A 22,584-nucleotide genomic window follows, 5' to 3' on the forward strand; every position below is an offset into this window, starting at 1 on the left:
CCACAGCACCGGCTCGGGCCACCTGGGCCTCTGACCTGTGACCACTGATGCCAACTGGACAGCTCCCCAGCGCGGAGGGACAAGTCTCCACAACCGGCATTCTCAGGCCCTGCGGACCCCCGCACTGCGCAGGGACTCACGGCAGGTCCTGTCACTCCAACATCCTGACAGAATTCCCACAAGGGCCTCACAAGCGGGTAGGCGGGCGTCAGGGGTCCTGCGAGGGCCGGCCGTGGGGATGGCGGGTCCTCGAGGGTCACGTGTGGGCACTGTGCTTGTGTCTGGGCTGCACAGTCTCCGATCTCAAGGGTCACTGTTAAGACCTGTCAGCCGCCGGAATCTGGTCACTGTCCTCCCCACTCGGGGGTGGGGCTGGGGAGGTCCCCAGTGCATCCCCACAGCAGCTCAAGGTGACAAGGGTTAGCGAGAGCGGGCCGCCATGCTGGGCACAGGAGAGAACCCCCATCCTCCCCAGCCGAGCAGCCCCCGAAATCCAGGCACACCCTGTCCCTGATGGCACACCCAGCCGCCCAAGGCCCCCCCAGACCCTCAGGGTCCCAGCCGTGACACCCGCCCCCCACAGCCCCACACCTGTGGCTGCCTGCCTGGTCAGCGCCACACGGCCTCTTCAGGACCTCAGCCCCTGCACTCGTCAGGACGGCGGCTCCCTGCCCGGCTCCTGAAACTGCACCATTTCCCACACCGAGAAGAGACCAGGAGGACGGACAGAACACCAAGCAGAGTACAAACGACCGTATTCCAACCGACCGCCATCATCACCGCACACGGGGGGTCAAGGAAACGGCCCCACGCCCTGAGCACAGGCGAAACCCTGCAGTAACCGCCCCGGAACACCGGGGCCCGGCGCGGGTGCCCCTTGCACACACTCGGGTGAGCTCGCCCAAGACCAGCCTGTGTGCCAGCGAGCGCCCCAGGCGTGGCCGTGGCTCCCTGCCTGGCGGGGGCTCTTCCGCCATCCACACCCCCTGCCAAGAGGGCCGGCGTCTCCCAAACCCCGAGCGTCAGAGTGAAAGGTCACAGCACACACCCAAACCCCACGCCGGACAGGGGCAGGCACACCCACCGAGGACCCGGTGCAGCAGGGAAAAGCCCCCGGACGACCGCAGTGCCGCCTGCGCCACCCACGAGCGGACAGGAGGCCCGGGCCGTGGCACCTGCTCCTCGTCACCAGGCGAGCACACCCGTCTAACCAAGGTCACGGTCAGGCCAAGTAAACACCAGGGTCACAAGCCAGCCAACACCCGGAAGCGAAAACGCGTGACAGCGAAGACTTCAGGAAGCTTGAGGCCACCCAGACAGGGACCCAGAGAGAAGCTGTGCCTCAGGTACGCCGCACCCTGGTGGACAAAGACAGGCGCGGAAGGTTCTGGAAGCTGGGAGACCAGCGTCGGGAAGGGGGAGAGCAGCTTGTGTCTGGGGTTCCTCTGATAAAGGACAGCACTGGGCCGGCTGGTGAAGCCGGAGGAAGCGTGGTCTCGCCTCCCAGTGGCTCGGGGACACCCTGCAGGGCAGAAGGGGGCAGAGAGATGCCGTCAATGTCGGTATTCGGGCAACTCGGGCCAACAGGTACGCGGGGATCCTCCAAGCGCTCCCCACGCCCCCAACTCCCGTTCGAGCAAAAGCCAAGCTTAGAAACAACTGTTCAGGCAGAAAGGAAACGGTTTCTAGCAGAGCCCTCGCCAAAGGGAAAGCCCAGGCCGGCCGCTTGGGCCGACGGCTCAAGGCCCCCAAACTGCCAACCGCATGGGGCCCGCCGTCCCCTCAGCAACCCCGTAGGCGCGGCCTGAGCACGCCGCGTCATTCCTGGGCGTCGGGCGCGCCGACGACCGTGTGCCCAACGACAGGGGCCCGGGGACAAGCCTGAGCAGACGGCAGCCCGGCCCCACGTCCTGCCAGGACCACGCGGAGGGACAGCAGCAGGGGCAGTGGCACACGCAGCCCGCCCAGCCGGCCGCCACGCGGGGTCACAGGACAGGTCCCCGCACCGCCCCCAGCAGGCTCCTCTCCCTTCCTGCCGCGGGGAGCGCCCTAAGGACTGAATCTGGTTCACAGAAATCTGCTGAGAACCTGCTCGGTGTACCCGCCCTCTGGCGGCGCTTAATTCCCAACACTGCTGAGCCCCGAGATCCCCTCAGAGCGAGGCACAGCGCCCCAGAGCGCCCCAAGCCAGAGCAGGGCACGGTCCTCCATGGAGCACGGGTCTCGGGGTGGGAGGGCGAGCCCCAGGACCATCCCCCGAGCCCGCCCCTGCCGCTCCTCTGCTCACTGGGGACAGACTGGGTTTACGATCATTTGGCCCGCACCTCCCATGGGGAACAAACACACCCGGCCCCACGTGGGCTACTCCCCACAAGCTCGACCACAGACTGGGGTGGGGGAACAGGGCAGGCGTGGCGGAGCTGTGGGAATGGCGCACAGGAGGTGCCCAGGACGCTGGCAGAACAGAGGGAGCTCCCTTTAAGAGGGCGAGAAGCGGGGAGCCACCCACGGAACGGAGCCAGAAACAGACCAGACATGCTGTCTGCTGGGCCCAAAACAAGGTTTCAGGAAGAACTGGAGCCCGGAAGGGGCACCGGTGGGCACAGGGTGCGAGGGCCTGGGTGAACCACCATGGCTTCACCTTGCTCTCTTGTTACAAAATGTGCCCCACACGTTCCGTGAAAGCCCCAGCACCCCGACGGTGGACATACATCCTGATGCCCGTCTGCACTCACGGCAGTGACCAGTGCCCTGTGTCCCTGACCCCGCAGGGACAGAGAGCCCGGGGAGTCCCCCATCAGTTCTGACGCCCATCTCTGACGCCACGAAATGTGAGGGCCATGAGCACTCGGCATGACCAGGGGCAAGGTCATCCTGGCCAACCGCGCCCCCTTCCCCAAGCCCAACTCTGGGCACGCCCCAGACTCCAGACTTGCTCTCTGCACAGCCCAGCTCCCCGTCCCTGAAAGCAGCGTGTGCATCCCTCCCACTCCCAAGCAAACACAGCAAATCCAATGCCAGGAGGGAGGCAAGGCCCGGGGCAGAGCTGGGGGCTCGCAGAGGCAGGGAAGCGGCCGTGACCCTGGCGGTCTGCTCCTGAGGCCCATGCAGAGCCCTCATTCCCGCAGAGGGCTGAGGCCCCATGCAGCCCCAAGCGCCCCCATCTCCGGCCATGCTCAGGTTACAGCCTCCATCTGCCCATCCACCCACCCCGCCTCCTCCGGAGTGAGCCAGACATCACTGCCGGGCTCCTTCCGCTTCTGCATGTGTAACTGGGATGTCCCCCACCTCTCCCCGAGGACGGGTCTCAGAGCAGCGGCATAAGAGACCTCGTCGGGACAGCATCCTCCCATCCTGCCCCCGCAGGATGGAATCCCGTCAGGTGACCCCCTGGTGCATCCAATGGCCAGACCCCGGGGCAGCCCTCGTGGCCGGATGTCTCTGAAGTGGTTCCAGCTGGAATGAAGCGTTTCTGGGTTCCACGACCCGAACAGTGGACTCGTGACACCCCCACCCCACCACGCTCCACATCCAGGACCACTGCTGGAATCTGAAATCCAGGCCAGCAGGATTCCCCCTGTGGTGCAGAAAGACGTCTGCCTTCAGGCCAGGAGACCACTGCCAGGCTCAAGGTCAGAGTCCCCATGGCTTTCATGGCAGATTTCTGGCTAAAACAAATACTGTGTCAAAATCAGAGCAAGTATCGTGAGGACAAGAGCCCTCAGAGGGCCCACGGCAGAGATGGAGCTGACACCGCGCAGCCCCTCTTCAGGGAGGACGGACGACCCTTTCCCGTCCCGGGGCTCCCTGAAAGCAGAAGGAAGGACGCCTCCGGAGCGTGCCTGGCCAGCAAGGAAGCAGAGAGGAACTTGGGCTGATGGGAAAGGGGACGTCCTTCCTGCCGGCCCAGCACCAGCCCATCCCAGGGCCTCCTCAGTGCCCAGGGCCTGCAGGGCCACCCCTGGGGCGGAAGCCAGAGTCACTCTTTCCCAAGTTCCACGCAACAGTCTCACGTCAGCACATTAAACCTGGTCTCCTTTGCCCCACACCCCGCACGCTCCCCCAACACAAGGCCCTTTACGTAAGGCCAATCACGCTTCTGCTCTGGGGTCCCTGATGCGGGACGGAGGCACGGCTTGCCCTGACGCCAGGGTCCACCCACGCATGAGGGATGTCCACGTGTGCACGGCATCTCCCGGAGCCCAGCACCCCACAGGGGCGCGTCCAGCCCACAGGGGCAGCTGGGCCTGCGTGCTGCTCCAAGAAGGCTCCCCGCAGGGACACAGCCTCGCTTGCAAAGCATCAAGCACTTCCTGACCCAGCACGCTTGCAACGGCAGGAGTGACCGGAAACCGCCACCCGCCAGCAGCCTCATGGCCAGAGGGCAGCGCGGCCGCGGGCTCCAGGCCTGCTGCATCCAGGGGCCTCCCGCCATGCCCCACCGTCTCCCACGCACCCCCACTCCAGAGGGGAGGCTCCCTCAGGAAACAGTTTGGGGACCTCTGGGAGAAGGGGTTGGGAAGGTTCCAGACACCAGAGGAACACAGCCACCTTCCAACACAGACCAAGGCCACCACGGCAACTCACTACTGCTACTTACAGGGCCTTCGGTCCCCAAGACCAGCCAGTGGCCCCATGTGCAGCACGTTTCCTTTATGTCTGACTCGGTCCAGAGAAGAAGGGGCATCCCAGGACAGGCTCAGTTACTGAGAGGCGGCAGCGCAGAAACACTGGGCCCGGAAGATCCCGCGGGCCGGACACATGCGCATGCATTCACACAGCACACGCACACACACTCGCACATGTGTTCTTATACACGTGGACATGCGGCCTCTCTGGGGACCTGCACCCTGAAGGCCTCACCAGACTCTCCCCCAAAGGGTGTGTCCCCAGCGCCGGAAACGGGGGACCCCACTCCCCAATCAGTCCCTCGTCTGCACCGATTCTGGTCCAACCTCTCCCACGACCTCTCCCGTGACTTCTCCCACATTGGGACCCGCCATTGACACACTGAGCCCCAAGGAGGGGGTGGTGAGTCTGCCAAAGGCACCAAGCCCTCCCCCTGCCTCCTGGGGCAGCTCCTGTTACGCACGCCGGCTCCTGTCTGGCGGCCACCAAGCCGGGCCCCTATGGCAGAGGGAGGAGGAAACCCGAGACCGGCCTGCAGCTCCTCCCGATCTCCGCCCCACTCGATCCCTCCCCAGTGACTGTCCGGGCTCCCTGGGAAGCAGCAGGCCTGCGGGCACCACAGCCAGAAGAAGCAGAGAGGTCACAGCCACCTCAGGGACAGACCCGCTCCTGGACGGGGAAACTGAGGCACAAGGCGCATGCACTCCTCAGGGCCCCCAGGAACACATCTGGCGCACATGGGGTGTGGGACAGCCAGTGCCCATAAGGAAAGTCCCCACTCGTGCCAGCACCCGGCTACCCCCACCTCGCAGGCGGCGCCAGGCCACGGCCACCAAGCGGACACGGGCTCAGCTCCCAGCTGTGCACACAGCCCACAGCAGCCCCTGCCTCGCGGAAGCGAAAGCAGCTCTAAGTGGCAAACACACCGAGATGGCCGTGGGCTCTCCTCCCCCATGCAGAGCCGCAGGCCGTGAGCCACACCGGCAGAGGGGGGCCACATCCCGGGACGCCGCTCGTGTTCCCAGCCCAGACCACACAGGGCTCAGGACAGCACCTCCACCTCCTCCAACTGTTCCTCAAGAAACCACCCAAGAGCAGAAAAGGAAACAGGCCCCAGGCACGCCAGGGCTCCAGGGCCTGCCAGAGACCCAGGCCAAGGTTCCAGCCCTAACACCTCCCCTCCCAGCGCGGATGCAGCCTCCCAGGCCCCCCCGGTCCCCCCAGGACACAGGGTCACCTGCTTGGACCCCACCACAGGGGCCTGCTCACCGGGACTCCTGACAGGAGGTTCAAGGACCCACATCACGGCAACAGCGGGGGTGCAAACAGGACAGGTGGCCAGGGGACCTGGCTTCGTCTGTCCCCGATCTTGGTCCTGCTGAAGCTGCCTGTCTTATCTGCACAGTCCAGACCTCTGCTCTGAAGAGGGAACTTCCCTCTTTCTCGTAAGGGGAAGACATTAACCCTCTGTGCTCTGCTGTTTCAGCGACAACACTGGCCCAAAGTCCCCCCGGTGCCCACAGGTAGCTGCCTGACAGCCTGGACGGCCCTAGGCCCGAACTCCCACGGCTCGGGACACACCTGCCCTGCCCAGCTCAGCTGGGGCTACAGCAGCAGTGGACACAACCCGAGGAGGGCTTGGCTCGCAAAGCCAGCGGAGACGGAAAGCGCCTGGCGCCGGGATCGGGAGTTAATACCTAACATCAAACACTCGGCACGCGTCTGCAGCAGCTGATGGCAGAGTTCATGTCCCAACTTGGGGGACAGCAGGAGATCCCAACACAGGCCGGCAGCACACACGCGACCAACAGAACATGGGCCCCATGTCCCGTGTCCTCCCCACTCACAGAGCCCGGCCCTGCTGCTGCCCCCCACGGGTGCCGTGGTGAGGATGGCGGCCCTGGAAGGGGTCCCTGGCCCAAGGTCACCTGTCCCTGATGCAGGAGCCTGGGCCAACCCAGAAGCCACCCTGCCAGTGACCCTGACAGAGGGGACTCCACTGGGCTGGGAGGGGAGGATGGGCGCCTGCACAGTCCCACCTGGCACCGCACCACCGGACCCAGTGCAGCCACCCCGTGCCTCACTGACCTGCTGTAAAGACCCCTGAGCCAGCCGCCTTGCCCGCTCCCGGTGGCTTCAACCCTGACCAGCTCCGCGCTCACACGAGGCACCACCCTCTGCAACGCCCCCAAGAACCCATCCGCATCCCCGAGACATGCGGTGAACCTGCCTCCACCTCTAGGAAAGGAAACATCTGGGGCCATTTACCTGAAAGAAATCCCCTGACATCCACAAGCACCGCCACCGCGGGGAGAGGCGTGGGCCACGCCACGTGGCTCCCAGACCCTCAGCAAGGGCAAGGAGGGGCTCCTGCCCCCCGACAAGACCCAAAACACCCACCACTGAGGCACCACCAGTGGGTTCCCCAGGCCCACCCGGCCCCACCGTCTGCCCAGCGCAGAGAGGCAGGTGAGGGCGTGGGAGGACACACAGCACGGCGGCCCCTCCACACCCAAGTCCTGTCGCTTCAGAGCCTGCTCCTTCCTGGAAACAGGTGTGAGGGGCCCCAGACGCCTGGGAGCTGCACACCCCGCGCCCCTCCAGAAGCGGTGAGGCCCCACCCCTGCTGGCCCCTCCACGGAATTCCCCTGGGCCATCTCAGTGTCCCGTGGCTGCAGAGCCTGACTCATCGTGCCTGTTTGGGGCAGGCTCACCCCACCGACCAGCACTAGGGGGCAAGCTGCTGGTCCCCGTCACCATCCCACAGTCTGACTCCTGAATGTGGGGACAGCCACACCCCCACGTGCCCACGTCACCAGAGAACACTGAGGGAGCAGAGGCTCCGTCTGTGGGGTCAGCTGCCTTCCGCTCTTGGCCACAGCTCCCCTTACTGAGAGCAGCAACTGGTGGGTGGTGGGATCCCCAGGATGGCCCGGTTCCAGGCTCCGGAACATCACCACCCTACGGGCAGGCTGCAGCTCAGATGTCCCGAAAGTCCGGAAGCCACACAGCAGGGGCCACAGAGGCCCCAGAGCGCATGGTCTCCAGAAGGGCCTTGCCCTGCCTCCCAGCCACCCTCACTGCTGGAACCCCCGTACCCAGCACCTCATGGCTCTCCGTCTTCCCCAGTGCACCACAAATCACGTGCTGGTCTCTGCAGCCTCTGTGCCCCCAGGAGAGCACAGACTGCTCGGCTCACCGATGCACCCAAGGCCATGAGGGACCTGCCAGGCTGCAGACTCCATAGGCTCAAAGAATAAACGGCCATGGCCGGTCACCAGCACCCAGCAGACCCCAAGGTGCGCGGCTGCCCTGGGAGCCAGACCCTCGGAGGCGTCCCTCATGCCCACACTCAGGGCAGACACCGCACCCCCCCGCCCAGCAGTGATCACCAACACTGGTGTCCACAGCTCAGCTATCTGCTCCAGCACAGCGGGTAACAAACTCAGGTCTGTAGAACTTTTCAGAACAACAGAGACCTGGATCTTTGTAGCGAGGCTCCTCGTCCAGGTCCTGGGAACAGAGATCAGAGGCACAGACGTGTCTCACCACTGCTTCCGAAGCCTGACCTGATGCCCTGGAGGCACACCTCCAGCCACTCCACGGGGCGGGTCCACTGAGGGCAGCAGCCCGACACCGACACCGCGTGACCACCAAGCCCCCGCCGTACCCACCTCCATGAGCGTGCACACACATGCACACATCCACACACAGGCCCACACGCGGGCATACACACACACACACAGGCCTGCATGTGTACACAGCAAACATATGCGTGCGCCCCAAAGACCGGTGTGTGACACATGTAAACACACGCACACACCCGTGGGCTCTGAGAGGGACTTACTCAAGAGGAGCGCCTGTCCCCAGGGGACCACCAGGTGCTTGGAGGACAGGGGAGCCAGCGCCCAGCCACACGCTCTGCTCGGTGTTTCCGCTCCCTGCTCCTCTGCCACTGACAACCGCATCTGGTACGCAGAACGCTGCTGTGGCGGCCCCCACCCACCAGCGGCCATCACCAACATCTCCCCACACAGCCTGGGGACCACAACAGCTTGTCCCCGGCAGCCGGCGTGGCCTTCCCTCCAGCACCCAAGGCTCTGTCAATGGAATGGCAGGAACACCGGTCCTTTCTGCTCCCACAGCCTCCCACAGCCGCTGTGACACCTCCCTCCCTTCCGGCAACCCGAGTCCTCGCCCAGCACAACCAGACCGTGAGGAAGCCACGCTGTCCTCACTCCTCCACCGCGCCCTTCACGCAAGCCCCTGCCCAGCCCGTCAGCGGCCACACACTCACAGAACCACAGCGTGAGGTCCAGGGCTGTGACCTCAGAGTGCGGCCCACACTGCCTGATGGCTGGCCTGCCACACACCCTGGCAGTGCATGGGCAACGCTCCCCGGGATCGTCTGGTTCAGTGCCTCCGGGAAGCACGGGCCCACTTCAGAGAGTGAGGGAGAGACCCCTGGGTGCCCAAGAGGAGCCGAGCCACAGAAAAGTCACCCACAGGACAAGGAGGCTGGAGAGAGTCTCAGCCGGGGACAGGGGACACAGGGCGGTCAGTCCAGCCTCCATGGGCTGAGCCCTCGACCTCCACCCGGGCCCACAGCCTGTGGTCACGGCTCACTGCACACCTGCCCGCTCCAGGGCCCACCCATAAGGCCCAGAAGGGCCTCCACCCAGGCCCACCAGTCACACGGCTAAAAACCCCACGCGTGGGACTTAGGAAGACAACCTAATCCTCACCACCCCTGCTCCAAAAGGTGTTTCTCCAAGAAACACAGCACAGAGGGACGCAGAGCCCCTCCCACTTGCGATCACTAATCACAAGCAAACGCAGGACGAATGTCCCGGAAGACCCACAGGACCCCAAGGAAGGCAAACCTGTCATTGTGGAACACACCCCACCCCACTGGCCCAGGGTGGGGAAGCCGCTGCGGATCCCGCCTCCACCCCCCGTGCGTACCCAGCCTCCCTCTGCCCAGGCCTCCACGGACCACCACTGGCTGTGGCTTCCCATCTTTCCGGCTCTGAAGCACCAGCCACGGGCCTGGGGAGGCCAGTTAGGGTCAGTGCTAGGCTTCCTCCCGCCTCGGCACTGAAGGCCTGTAGCTGGGGGGCCTCCCACGGCCCGAAGACAGGACCCGGCCTCTTCCTGCGCCTGACACACAGCGCTTGCCTAGGGCGCGTGGAGCAGGAGCCTGGGGGCGAGGGCGGTGTTTGGGCTCCTTCCAGCTCTGCTCCACGGTTCACCAGTCCTCACTGAGGCTGGGCAGACCCCACGGTCCTGCGCAGCTCCGCCAGGCTGCCCAGGGCAGTGCCGCTCCTCCCGACCGTCAGTCACTCTCAGCACACCCTGGGCCCTCACCCTCCAGTGTCAGGATTCCTCTTTCCAGACAACTCAGGGCTTCCAGAAACACCCCAGGAAGGTCTCCTGAACCTCACTTCACTGTCACCAACTCCAAGAGGCCCATCCACAAAGCCAGGACCTTCCCTGGGGTACTGGCCGAACCTGCGGCAGGGCCAGATGTGGCTGCTGTGGAGACCCCAGGGTGCACGGAGGGGCTCCGGCCTGGTCTCCCCAGGCCCCTAACCATGCTGGTGACTTGGTGCCAGTCACAGGGTCACTCTGAGCCCCAACTGCACTCCAGGACCTTAGAGGAAACGGCAATGCCCACCCTAGCAGAGGCCCCAAAACACGAGTGCAGTGACACACACAGGACACCACACCCCCAACCCCTGTCCGGGGGACAAGAAAGAGCGTAGCACACAAAATGTCAGACCCAGATGACCTCTCTGCAGGCGCGGCTCACAGGGCAGGCTTCATGGGGGGAGGGGGAGGCATGAAGCCCCCATCCGCATGTGCCCACGCTCTGGGCCAGACATCACGCAGGGCCATGAGATCCCAGGACAGCCCTCGGCAGGAAGGGAAAGGGCGAAAGCTGAGAGAGCGGGCGGCACTCAGTGAGGCCAGCTGGGGGCTCAGGAGCCCGGCCGCCCACCAGCCCGGATGGGCAAGCCGCCCAGCCCTCCTGGCAGCCGCAGCGTCTGGCTCCAAGCCCACAGCCCCAGAGCCCAACATAGAGCTCCTAAGTGGAGGGACAAGGAAACGAGCAGAAAGAAAATTACCCCGGCCTCCACACAAGAGCCACTCCAAATCTGGAGAGAACGGACCCGGTCCGCCCAAGAAGGGGCCAGTGGACGGGGAGCAGGGCAGGCAACAGGGAGCCTCCTCTGGAAACACGAGGCACGTCTGGAGGCTGCGAGGACACGGCTCATTGGGAGGACGATGCCAGAGCGCGCTCAGAAACAAGGAGAGGCTGGGTGCACAGACCCTGCCTTCTTCACCTGCCTCCTGTCAGGAGTCCTCAAGCCAGGCCCCAGGACACACACAGAGCTGGATGGGGGCCTCACCCCGCATGCGGGAAGGGACACCTAGGGAGGGGGGTGCACCTCATGGCGGGCGCTCTCAGAAGGGCCGGCCCTGCCAGCCAGGGCAGGGGGCCTGCAGGGGTCTGGACCATGGGAACGGGGAGCCTCTGCCCAGACACAGTGGAGAGCCACGACTGTGGACTGCTCTCCCACGACCCCCAGTTCTAGAGAGTAGCTACCGGAGGTGACCCAAGGGTTTGGAGCCTGGAGGACAGAAGGCGCGGGCCTGGGGGTTGCCCCCAAGAGAAAGTGAAAGCGCTGGGCACCTCCCGAGTCCAGAAACAAAGGCGGGGGAGAAGGACCCTTGGCCAGAGCACGGTTCCGCTGGGATGGGCGGCCCCTCCCCCAGCCCCGCCGGGACCGGCCGACCTTCCCGTGATGACCCCGCGGAAGAGCGGGTCCGTGGGCAGTCAGGCGGTGCCCACAACTGGGCGCTCGGCCGGGGCTTATCGGGCCGGAGGCCTTTGCCCCAGCGCGCAAGAGCAGAGCAAAGGCAACAGGAAGGAAGCAGGAAGGCACGGGGGCCGCCCTGGCCGCGGCCGCCCGGGACCGGGGGGCCCGGACGTTCTCACGCAGGGGGAGGCCCCTCCCCGTCTCCATAGCTACCCCGGGCGTCCCGGCCCCGCTCGCGTCCCACCCGGCGAGCGAGGAGGAGGGAGCCGGCGGCGGCCCAGCGGGAGCGGCGCTCGGACCCGCAGCCCCGGGAGCCCTGGGCGCGGCAGGAGCCCTGCGCCCCCGGGACGAGCCTGGGGACGGGGCTCTGCAGGCCGCTGCAGGGGTGCGGGGGTCGAGATCGGGCTCGTGGGGGTGAGACGTCGTGCGGAGGGAAAGGGGCCGCCGGGGGGACCCTGAGGGAAGGGGGCGCGGACGGTGCGTGGAAAGTAGCCCTCCCGGGCCGCCCCCTCCCCAGACCCCGCCCGGGCCTCCCCTCCTCCCGGCCGTCCGCCGACCCCGCGCAGCCCGGCCCCGCCTTTGTCCCGCGGGCAGGTGCGGCCGCGCTCACCCGGGCTCTGGCAGTCGGGCTCGCCCTCGGGGGGGCCCGGCGCCTCGCTCCCCTCGGCCCCCTCGGCCCCCTGGACCCCTTCGGCCGCCGCGGCCGCCTCGTCCGGGCCGCCGTCCGCCCTCGCGTCCACCGGTACCACAGTGAAGTTGGTGGGCATGGCGCCCGCTCCCCGCTCACTCCGCGCTCCGGCCCGCGCTCCGCCGACGCGCCGCGGGACTTGGGCGCAGGGGCGGGGTCCGCGCGGTCCGCCCCCGGCCCGGCTCGCTCCGCCCCCGACCACGTGACCTCACCTGCCGGCCCCTCGGCCTCCGGAAAAGTTTGCGCGCGGCGGGGCGGGGCGCGGCGGGGCGGGCGCCTCCCGCAGAGGTCCCCTCCCCCCGCCTGCGCTCCAGGACCGCCCGCGCCCCCGGGTGCCCCCTTCCCCGGCGTCGCCCCGCCCAGAGCAGGCCCTCGCCCGCCCTGTCCTCTCCAGCACCGTGCCCCCACCCCCGCTGGCCCCTGCCAGCAGGGTACCCCCCACCCAACCAAGCGGGGATCGGGTCTTCCCTCTCCCTCCGCGCCTGACTCAGGCGCCCCCGACGCCGGGGTTTCCAACCCGAGGGAGCCGTGCTTCGTGGGGGCCAGGGGTGGAGAGCGAAGGCCACTGTGCGGGCGGCCTTCGGGGCTGCTGCGGGGGTTCCGTCCTCAAAAGACATAACCCAAACAAGTTACCAAGGGTCCTGGCCCACAGAGGACCCCAGGCCTTTCCCCTCCGCTCAAGGGAGTGCTTCCCAGCCTCTCTCCTGGGGATCCCTCCCTTTCCTTCCTCGAGGCCAGGCTGGGGCAGCCATGGAAGGGAAGGGAGGCCAGGCGAGGGAGGGCTCCGGACCCTAGCCAGGCACCCCCCAACCCCCCAAACATCTGGCGCGCTCCTGAGCAAAGGACTCATGGAAAGGAGGGAGTAACAGCACGTCCATCCAAGTGGAAGTCAGTTCTGGCCTCCGAGCTGTGACGGCGCCCAGGAGCAGTGAGCCCAAAACGCAGGTCAGGGTTAGGGTTTCCCAGCCAGAAAGCAGAGACGCGGGAGGGCAAGCAAGGCCACATCACACCAGTAACCCAATGACCAGGAGGGGCCGATCACAGCTGGAAAATGTGCCTAGAACAGCCAGAAGGAAGGCCCGCGGCTCTGTACCTCGGGTTACAGAGGCCTGGGTTCTCTCTGCACGGTTCATATTCACAACAAACGCTATAAAGCCAAATTCAGAAAGTCCATCCTCAAATCAAAGACAAAAGAAGCCGGTCGGGTGGCCAGGCTCCCCTTCCGTCCCAGGCTCCTGCCCCAGCCGGCTCCAGCACCCCAGCCGGCACTAGCACCAGCTTGCCCAGGGGGCCCAAGCCTGCGGGACTGCACTCGGGAACCCTCCTGGCCCAGTCTCCACGGAGAGATACGGACAGATACGGTCCCGTGGCAGGGGTTGGGAGTGTCAGATGGCAGAGGTGCCCTCAGCTGCTCTCCTGGGGCAGCAGCAAAAAAGGTGGGGAGAAGGTCGCCCCCCAAGGACAGAAGGGTTTCCAGGTGTCCTGCTTGGGGAAGGCCAGCTTCGCTGAAGAAGTCTGGGGTCCGTCAGCAAGACTGCAGAGCACGGTGCTTAAGGGCAGGCGTGTGCGAATGGAGGTTTGCCTGGCCCTGAGCCCCGGTGACAGCAGGAGCGCCCCAGAGGAGCCCAGTCTTCACTTTAGGATGAGGACGTGAGCCCCAGAGGTGCAGGGTCATTCTCAGGTGGCTGGGGGGTTGGGGGGGCTCTCTTCTCTCTTTTTCATGGCCTATGGCAGATCCTCCAACTCTCATGGCCCCAGAGTTCTGCTCATCCTTCCCGGCTGGGAGCTGGGAGCGTGCTGTTGGGACCCACCAGGGAGGATGGGCGAGGGACGGGGTGCTGACTGCCCCGGGGTCCAGGGCAGACACCAGCCTGGGAGGCTGAGACCACCTCTCCCAGGAAGTATGGGCCTGGGCCAGTCCTGAGGAAAAGGCTACCTCTTGCCCCAAAGGGAGAAGATGCCCCAGGACACTCCGTCACTGACTGTGAGGCCCACCAGGAGGGCGGCGGGGAGGGAGAGGGAGGAAATGAGGGGCAGGAAAGAAAGGAGGGGAGGAGGAGAGGCAGGAGGAGAGAGGGAGAACAGAAGAAACCTGAGAGGCTCAAGAGGTGGGAGGAGGGGCGGGAGACCCCTTCACTTAAAACCAAGTGTCTTCTTCTGAGCAGACCGTGTGCGTTGAGCTGTCCCTGGCCGGGGCAGTACAAGGACAGCAGGGTACAGAAGTCTGGGACGGGAGAGGTCACTTCAGGAGCCTTTCATGGTTCTGTGGCTACTGGACTCTCCTGGCTGGCAGGGCGGGCAGCATTCCCTCTGCGGCGCCACCCAGGGCCGGCGTGGCCTCTGAGGTCCGCAGTTGGTCCGTCCTGCTGAGGCTCAGGAAGGGGCTGCTGAAGTGCAGGCGGTGGGAGGGGGTGTGGACGGGCAGGCCAGAACCGGGCATCTGCCCCTCCCCCGCCCCGGCTGCAAACAGGAGCCTTCGGCCCCAAGCGCACACCCTGTGACCAGCCCTGTGACCGCTGGCATCTGGGTGGCTTCCTGGATGCCCTGCAGCCTGCCCTGGGGACATGACTCTGGCCCTGAGGGGGGTGGGGCAGGCTCTCTGTCCTGAGCACTGAACCGGTCTGGGGTTCTGCAAACAATGGCCTGACTCCTCCAACGCGTCATTGTCACCTGAGGACACAGAAGCAAGAACCGGCCAGGCCAGACCAGGGACAGCTGTGAAGGACGTTATGGGACCAACTGGGTGGTGTGACAGCCCTCACACTAGTCTTGCACTTTTCTGTAGCTTGGAAATCTTTCAAAATAAGATAATTTTAAGGGCTCCTGGGTGGCTCAGTGGGTTAAGCCTCTGCCTTTGGCTCAGGTCATGATCTCAGGGTCCTGGGATCAAGCCCCGCGTCGGGCTCTCTGCTCAGCGGGGAGCCTGCCTCTCCGCCTCTCTCTGCCTGCCTCTCTGCCTGCTTGTGATCTCTGTCTGTCAAATAAATAAAATCTTTTTAAAAAATAAGGTAATTTTACAGCTCTAGGAAAATCTTCTGGTTTTCAAGAGACAAATGGCTGTATGTTAAAAACACTAAGCTATGCATGACCTCCACTGCCCCCTGCAAGGTTCTCATGGCCACTGCCAGCTGTCCCCACCTCAGGACGTCCTGCAGGGGACTCTGGGGCCACTGGCCCAGGCGGTGCTGAGGGAGGGCCCGCAGCCTGGAATCGGAAGCCAGGAAGCCGCCATCCCACCTCCTGAGCTCCGGAGACCGTGCTGGGCTGTGCTTTGTGAGATAAGCCAGTAACGGTAAGAGGCCCTGGAAGTTAGAAAGCGCTAACCAGGCTTTATAAGCCTTTCACAGAGCACAATTCCCCTTCAGCCACGGCTGGGCACCCCACCATGGCTGGCTGGCGGGGGGCCTTCCTACCGCCCCCAGGGCTCCCCTCTGCTGGGAGCTGGTGGGAACCCTGTGCCCCTCTTCCCACCTCATTGTTTACAGAACAAAGGCTTCCTTCCCACTCTCTTCAGAGCGAGAGACACCAAAACACTGCTTTGGCCTCACACCCTGTTCTGGTTTCACACGTCACTTCTTTTCAAATAAATGTCACTTCTTTTCAGATAAATCCTGGTGGAAACTCGAGAAGCCTCTTGCAACACAGGTGGGGTTTGAAAGCCTGTGGACAACCGAGCTGAGATGCTGGTCCCTGACGGCTGCGGCCACCTCCTCCCCACCCCACCCCCCACCGCAGCCTGGACTCAGGGCACCCACAGCCCTAAGCCAGCACCAGGCCCAGGCAAGGACCCTTAGGCCTCCCCGCACCCCATGGCACTCCCCAGGCCCCTGAGGGCCGTCGGCTGGACGATGTACCCCCACCCCCAGAAACGTCTGAAGCCACGTAGCCTCAGAGTGACTCTGTAACCATTCCTGCCCGTCTCCCCACGACAAATGTCCTGGGGCCCACGACAGTCAGTGTGCTGGCCTCAGCGCCTCCCGTGGGAGCGGGGGTCATGGATGGTGGTCAGGAGCCGCAGAAACCGTCAACAACAGGGTTTCGTACCAGGACTCTCTTGTCCGCCCCTCCCCCAGACCCTGCTCCCCGGGGCCCTTCGCCCACGCTCCTGGGCACTGCCGTGTGGCTCCCCGCATGGCTCCTGCTTCGGGGACTATCAAGGAGCCAGGAGCACCCCGTTCCCCTGGACCTCCCCCAGGGAGTTCCTGGGAACGGGCAAGGTGGGGACAAGAGTGTCTGGCTTTGGGCTTTTTGGCGCTCCTGACTTCCCTTAAGGCACAAACGCCTCGTTGTCCCCCCAAGGTCCACATGCAGGCAGTTCCCAGCCACTGCTCCCTCTGAAGGCTTCCCACATGACTCCCAGGTTCCAGAGTTACTCCCAGATCCATCAGGATGTGATAAGGCGGGCCGGGGTTCACCCCTCAGCCTGCCACAGAGCCCCCTGCAGACCCGCAGGACACGCCAGGGGACCCCTGCGCTGGGCTGGGCCTGGGTATGTGGGGACGCCATCAGGGAAGCCCCAAGCTTACGGGAGCACAGCCTAGAGTCAGGGGCCGCAAGACAGATTTACCCTAAAAATGGTGGCTGAGGCATTCCCTCATGGCCTCGAAGGCTTTCCTGACGAAAGTGCCAAAGTGGTTTCTGATCCTCACAGAGCGGAAACGTGGGCCCCACAGCGCCCAGACTGCTGTCATCCAGGTGGCCGGCCGGGCGTGTCCAGATCCCGTAAGGACACCCCACCGATCAGTAAGAAGGTGCAGAGGGCAGCCACTGCCACGTGCAAAGACGTTGGCCCATGGCCGCACACCAGCCCAAGTGTGCACATGGGAAACGTGCAGCCATGTTGGGAGACCCCCACATGCCTTGGCGAGGACCCCCAGTCCTCCTCCCCACAGGGAGTTACAGGCACCAAGGACACGTGCTGGGATGCTCGGGGTAGCGCGCTCCTGTCGGCCACCGTGGAGGCGGACCACGAGCCCGTCCACACAATGGGAGGAGGGACAAGAGTATCCACAACAGGGGCCGACCACATGTTGGTGAGAGGAGGCTGTGTGACCTGTGCCGCTGGCAGCTCGGGGCAGGCAGGGCCAGTCCAGACCTGCGTTAGGATGACAGCCCCGAGGCGCCTGCTCGGGCGTGGGGCACAGAGCTCGCCAGTACAGCCCCAGGAGGGCACCGCCGTGCAGGCCATGCCTCGTGGGAGAGAGAACCACTCTTCCTGATGCCCAGAGATGTGGCTCCACTCCATGAGGGAAGGGGCAGCAGCACCTGAGCCCCGGGCCCCCCGGCGCACCTTCACAGGCCCGAGTCCCTCATTTCCCCACGCAGGGGTCCGCCCGGGGCCATGCCTCCCACCACCTCTGCCACCGCGGGCCAACGGAAACTGTTCAACCACAAGCACATCTCCAAAGAGCTCCGTCTGGCCCCACACGGTCACAAGGCTTGGAGATCCCTGGTGGGAATCCTGCAGGCACAGGCGATGGGCTCGGAGCCCCACGGATGGTCGGCCCGGACGGGGGCCAGCACCGAGGCCAACGGGACAGCCAGGCACCTGCCCCTCAAGTGGCTTAGAGCCTCGTGGGGGTGGGGAGGCCGACGTCCGGCCCCCAGGTGCTCGTTTCCCTCATCCTGACCCCAGACCCCATGTGGGGACTCGCCCAATACTCACCATATATCAGGCACCACTGTTTCTGTGCGGCCCCAATTAGTCACGGAGAAAGAACAAGACGACCATCCGCGGGCAAGATAACGACCTCCGTTCCGGGGGTCCCAGAGAAGCCCCTCGGCACGCTAGACATCACCCAGCACCCGGCGAGGCTGGGACCAGAGGAGGCAGCAAATGGTGTATCCACAGCCCCGCAGGCAGTGAACGCAGGTCCAGACGGAGCTGTGCCTTTCCTGGGACTCGGGCCCCCAGCCCACCCACGCCCAGCCCGGGTCCCGAGGCAGGGAGCCCCGGATGCCCGTCCACAGGCCACCCTCAGAAGCCGGGTGGGCTCTCCCAGGAAAGGGTGGTGGTGTCCGGACAGGAGGGCAAGGGTAGGGGTCAGGTGGCCCCCAGGGCAAGCCAACTCCTTGGCTGACCAGTCCCTCCATGGGCTCGAGGCTCCATCCCTGAGAACCACCGTGCCAGGCCATGTGGCCATCCCCGGACCCACAAAGTGGGCAAGTGGGCCTGCATCCCAGGCTCTGTCTGCGCAGGAGGCGAGGTCCGCAGGCCTCGAGGAGGGAGGTGGATGGTATCTAGGGCTTCGGGGGGCGGCCCCATGGGGGAAGGGGGCCCTGGCCACGGGCCTGCAGGGCTGCCGGCTTGGAGACCGGGCCCAAGCAGAGCCAACTTCAGGGTTCCCCTATCCAGACAATGGCATAAGGAGCTAGACAGGAGGCCTCCAGGAATGCAGGGAGGCGGGGGGATGGGCCACACCAGGCCCTAGAAGAGGTCCTAGAGGACCTGGTCCCTTGGGGGTCTGTTCCCGGGAGCCTCAGCCCAGGGAGGCTGAGTATGGCCCAGAAGTCCTCGCACAGCCACCCCCAGGGAGCTGTCCGAGGACCCTCCCCACTCCCACGACCAGCTGCAGGAGGAACCCTGCCGCCCCACCCCGAGCCCGTTCCTTCTTTGGGCTCACTGTACACCGGGAGAGCCACCGGGAGGGCCACACTGCCCTGGGGTCTCCAGGCAGCCCCGGGCAGGGGCCATCACTTCGGAGACTGCTTTCGCACCGCAGCTCGGCCCTCAGGCCCACGGTGAGGGCACCCCATTCCCACGAGCCCAGCCCTCCTGAAGCTCCTGAAGGGTCTTCCAGAAGGCCAAGGGTGGGGCAGTGCCACCAAGAAAGGGCCTGGGCAGGGCTGTGCCGGCCTCGGCTATTGTCCATAGGAGCCCGTGGTGACACCCGCGGTCCCCAGGTCCCATGGGGGAAGGTCACTAGGTCATCCTAGAGTCCCCGGGACCACACCAACGTCCCCTCTGAGGACAGGATCCCCACGCACTGTGGTGGCGATGGGATGAGGTGTCCTCGGGAAGGGGACAGCCTCGCGCCTCACCTGGCATCGGAACCTCAGTGCAGTCAGTGGGGGTGGAAGCCGTCCCCTTGGCACCGAGACCATGTGTGGGACGCCCAGCCCCGTGGTCACAGGGGCTCTGAGTCCTGGTGCCATGGGGCTGCTGGGCCTCCATTCAACCTCGGGTCCTTGACAAAAATGTCACTGGTTTTGACTTTCCTTTCCTTTTCTAAAAATCTGTTTTTGTGAGGCGCCTGGGTGGCTCAGTGGGTTAAGCCTCTGCCTGCGGCTCAGGTCATGATCTCAGGGTCCTGGGATCGAGCCCCGCATCGGGCTCTCTGCTCAGCGGGGAGCCTGCTTCCTCCTCTCTCTGCCTGCCTCTCTGCCTACTTGTGATCTCTGACAAATAAAAAAAATAAAACTGTTTTTGTTTAATTGTGGTAAAACATACAGAATGTTAAATTGGCCGTTTTAACAGTATTTAGCTGTGTAGTTGGGTGGCATTAGGGAGGCTCACAAGTGTTAGCACAACCGAGGAAGCCGCTGGCTGGTGTGGCCCTGACGCCCGGAGGGGACGGGACCTGTGAACAGCCTGCGGCCTTCCTGGACCCGCCAGCCACTCAGGGTCCGGCCAGTCAGGCCCTCTCCTTGCGTTGTCATTTCTAAAAACCCATCTCTTGCTCCTGAGAAAACTCCTAACCACTTCTGCTCAATCGGGGTTTGCTCAGATGAACTCCTAAAAAAATTTTAAAAATAGGAACGTGTCTCAGTTTACCTTTGAACAAACGGTTGTGCAAACTGTCGCCACGGTCCGTCTGCAGAACGCTCACTGTCTTGCAAGACAGAATCTGTCCCCAGGGACACTAAGCCCCGGCCCCGGCCCCTGGAAACCACCGCCTCCTTCTGTCTGACAATGGTGACTAAGCACATCACAGACGCAAAATCGCGTGGTGTTTGTCCTGGTGACCACCGGTTTCACCGAGGCCCGGCCACGCCACAGCCGGTGTCCGTGCCCTTCTCCGTAAGGCTGAATGACACTCCAGCCTGGGGCCGGGCCGGGTTTTGTTCATCCAGTCGCCCCGGGGGTGCTCTGGGTCTGTTTCTACCTTTCGGCCACGTGAATACTGTTTGTCTCACTAAATGATGCCCTGCACGGAGCGAGGCGGACAGCGGCCGGGGAACACGCCTGAGCAGGCACAGATGCATTGGAGGTACGGGTCACACCCCACGCACGCCATCCAGGAGGAGACGGGACGGACAGACAGGCTCCCTGGACCTTCTGCTTCGGTGGCCAAAGCCCACACGCCTGGACAAAAATACTTCATCATTTCAATTAAGTGGCTGCTGTCCAGAGATAAGCAGGTCACGCTCCCGCGCCCCGGGCGGGGATTTCTATCCTATTATTATCCGCAGCACAGATAAGGGGACCAAGAGCCTCTCTCAAGGTCACACCAACCAGCCCAGGAAGGGGGGGACCTGCCCAGGGCTTCTGCAGTCCCTGTGGGGGAGGGGGGGGACTGCTCAGACGCCAGCCCGAGGAGGGGGGAGGGGTCCCCCCCCCCCCGTCCTGCCCCTCAGGGTGGGCCCTGGCCACCCCCCACCCAGCCGCCACGCCCCTGGCAGCTGACCTTGGGAACTGAGGCAGAAGGACCCTCCATGTAAATAATTAAAACCTCGCGGCCGGTGCGCCCCTCTGACCCGGCACAGCAAGGCCATGGGGCTGAAGGCCGAGGCCACCCCCAACCAGGGGCTGAGAGACCTGGCCTGGACGTCAGGGGCCCGCAGAGCAACGCCCCCCAACCCCCGCTGGCCTCCAGCTGGACACGGACGGTTCTGATCTGCCACCGGAACCCAAATCCATGTGGTGCTCTGGACTTTCTTCCATTCCGCCCGGAGGAGAGGGGAGGGGCCGGGCGTGGGATCTGAGCTGCGGAGCGAGATAACCATCTCCCGGCTGAAGTGCCTCGTTTCAACGCAAAATATTTGGCCTGAACCGCGGGAGAGCCCACGGAGGAACGCGCTCGCGAGCCTGGCTGCCGTCTACACAGAACTGTTTGTGTAAATACCACAATCGTTAATTTCTATTTTCTCGGGGCAGTGAGCTAAAAATACACTTTAAAAATAAGCTTGAAGGCTGCGGAAGTATACCAAGGTCACTTGGGCCTTACAGCTCAAAACCGCAGAGTCCGTGGCCCTGGCAGGTGCCACGTCCTCCCAGAGGCAGCCGTGCCCGGCCCAAAACGTGTGCAAGTATGATGAGCACAGAGAAAATCCATAAAACACGGGCTGACGAGGAGTGTGGGGCGCGGCGCTCTGCTTCTGGGGACGAAGGACTCGCACATCCAAAGGGCAGAACCAGGAAAGTCTGCCGCTTCGGCAAAGCGCGCGAGGAAATGGCAGCCGGCCTTGACGGCCAGGCCAGCAACACAGTCCTGGCACACAGGGCGGCGGAATAGCCTTTCCAGGGGACAAACCTCGCCCGAGCGGCAGGCGGACGGCCCTGGGAGATGCCCAGAGACACGGCACCGGCAGGCCGGTGAGGAGGTCGGCGGGGGTCTGACACCTGCCCGGCCGTGGCCCCGTGGTGCAGCCCGCTCGTGTGCAGATGTGGGGTCCTGTGTTGACCGGAGCTCCCCAGCGGCCACACAGCGTGGAGAGAACAGGGAGCCGGCGGGCGGGGAGAGCCAGGACCGCAAACACATGCCGAGCCCAAGAGGGCGGGAGAAGAGGAGCCCCCCAGCTCGCCGAGCAGGCTGCACATGGACCGGCCCTCCTGAGGGCACAGGCTCCACGCCGTCGCCCTGCACAGCCACAGCAGACACAACAGCCTCGCCGGCAGGGGCTCAGACGTGCCTCTCAGGAACCGACCGGACAAGTGCACGAGGGGAAGAAGCCTGTGGAGGTAACGGAGCGGCACAGCACACCTGCCACGAGACTGACCAGACCGACAGCTGCTAGGGACGCCCAGCCCACCGCCTCCACAGCCCTGCGCCAACCCAGGGCCTTCACAGAAGTGACCGAGGCAAGGTCACGCCAGGTACGTGGGCCCTGCGCCAGTGCGGCTGGCGGCATCAGAAGGAGAGAGAGACGTTTGAAAATGTGCAGGGGACAGGGGCAGGCTTGTGGTGGCCGCACAGCCACTGCCTGGGGACGCCCGGGGGCCCTGGGAGCTGGAAGAATCCAGGCGAGATACCCTCGAGCCTCTGGAGGGAGCACCCGCCCCTTAACACAGGCTCTGTCGCTTCGGGAAGGTCAGAGGGGAACCTGCTGTCGTCTGAAGCCTTGGGTGCATGGGGACTTGGGGCAGCAGGCCTCAACGGAGCTGCGGGTCGTCAGGAGACGCTGGGAATCACACTCTGAAGTTGTATGCGACAGAGACCAGCTCCTGGGGGGAGCAGGGCACATGTTCCCAGGGCACAGCCCACCCAGATTTTCACAAGAACA

The 22,584-nt window shown here is 64.7% G+C and overlaps 1 protein-coding gene across 5 annotated transcripts in view; it reads right to left on the reverse strand.

Annotated features, from left to right (window-relative positions):
- SLC12A7 (solute carrier family 12 member 7) overlaps positions 1-22,584 on the reverse strand; it is a 67,393-nt gene that overhangs the window by 26,880 nt on the left and 17,929 nt on the right. Inside the window, exon 1 of one of the 5 annotated variants that reach the window (XM_047730945.1) lies at positions 12,064-12,285. The exons of 2 other annotated variants lie outside the window; for them this stretch is intronic. In XM_047730945.1, coding sequence (XP_047586901.1) covers positions 12,064-12,220 — 157 coding nt within the window. In that variant the 5' untranslated portion in view covers positions 12,221-12,285. Of the gene's footprint in view, positions 1-5,898; positions 5,948-11,429; positions 11,449-12,063; positions 12,286-22,584 lie in introns of those variants that run through there. 2 more of the 5 variants (XM_047730947.1, XM_047730946.1) reach the window with 2 other exon arrangements.

The sequence above is a fragment of the Lutra lutra genome, chromosome 5 (genome assembly GCF_902655055.1).
Source record: "Lutra lutra chromosome 5, mLutLut1.2, whole genome shotgun sequence".
In the NCBI taxonomy this organism is placed as follows: domain Eukaryota; kingdom Metazoa; phylum Chordata; class Mammalia; order Carnivora; family Mustelidae; genus Lutra; species Lutra lutra.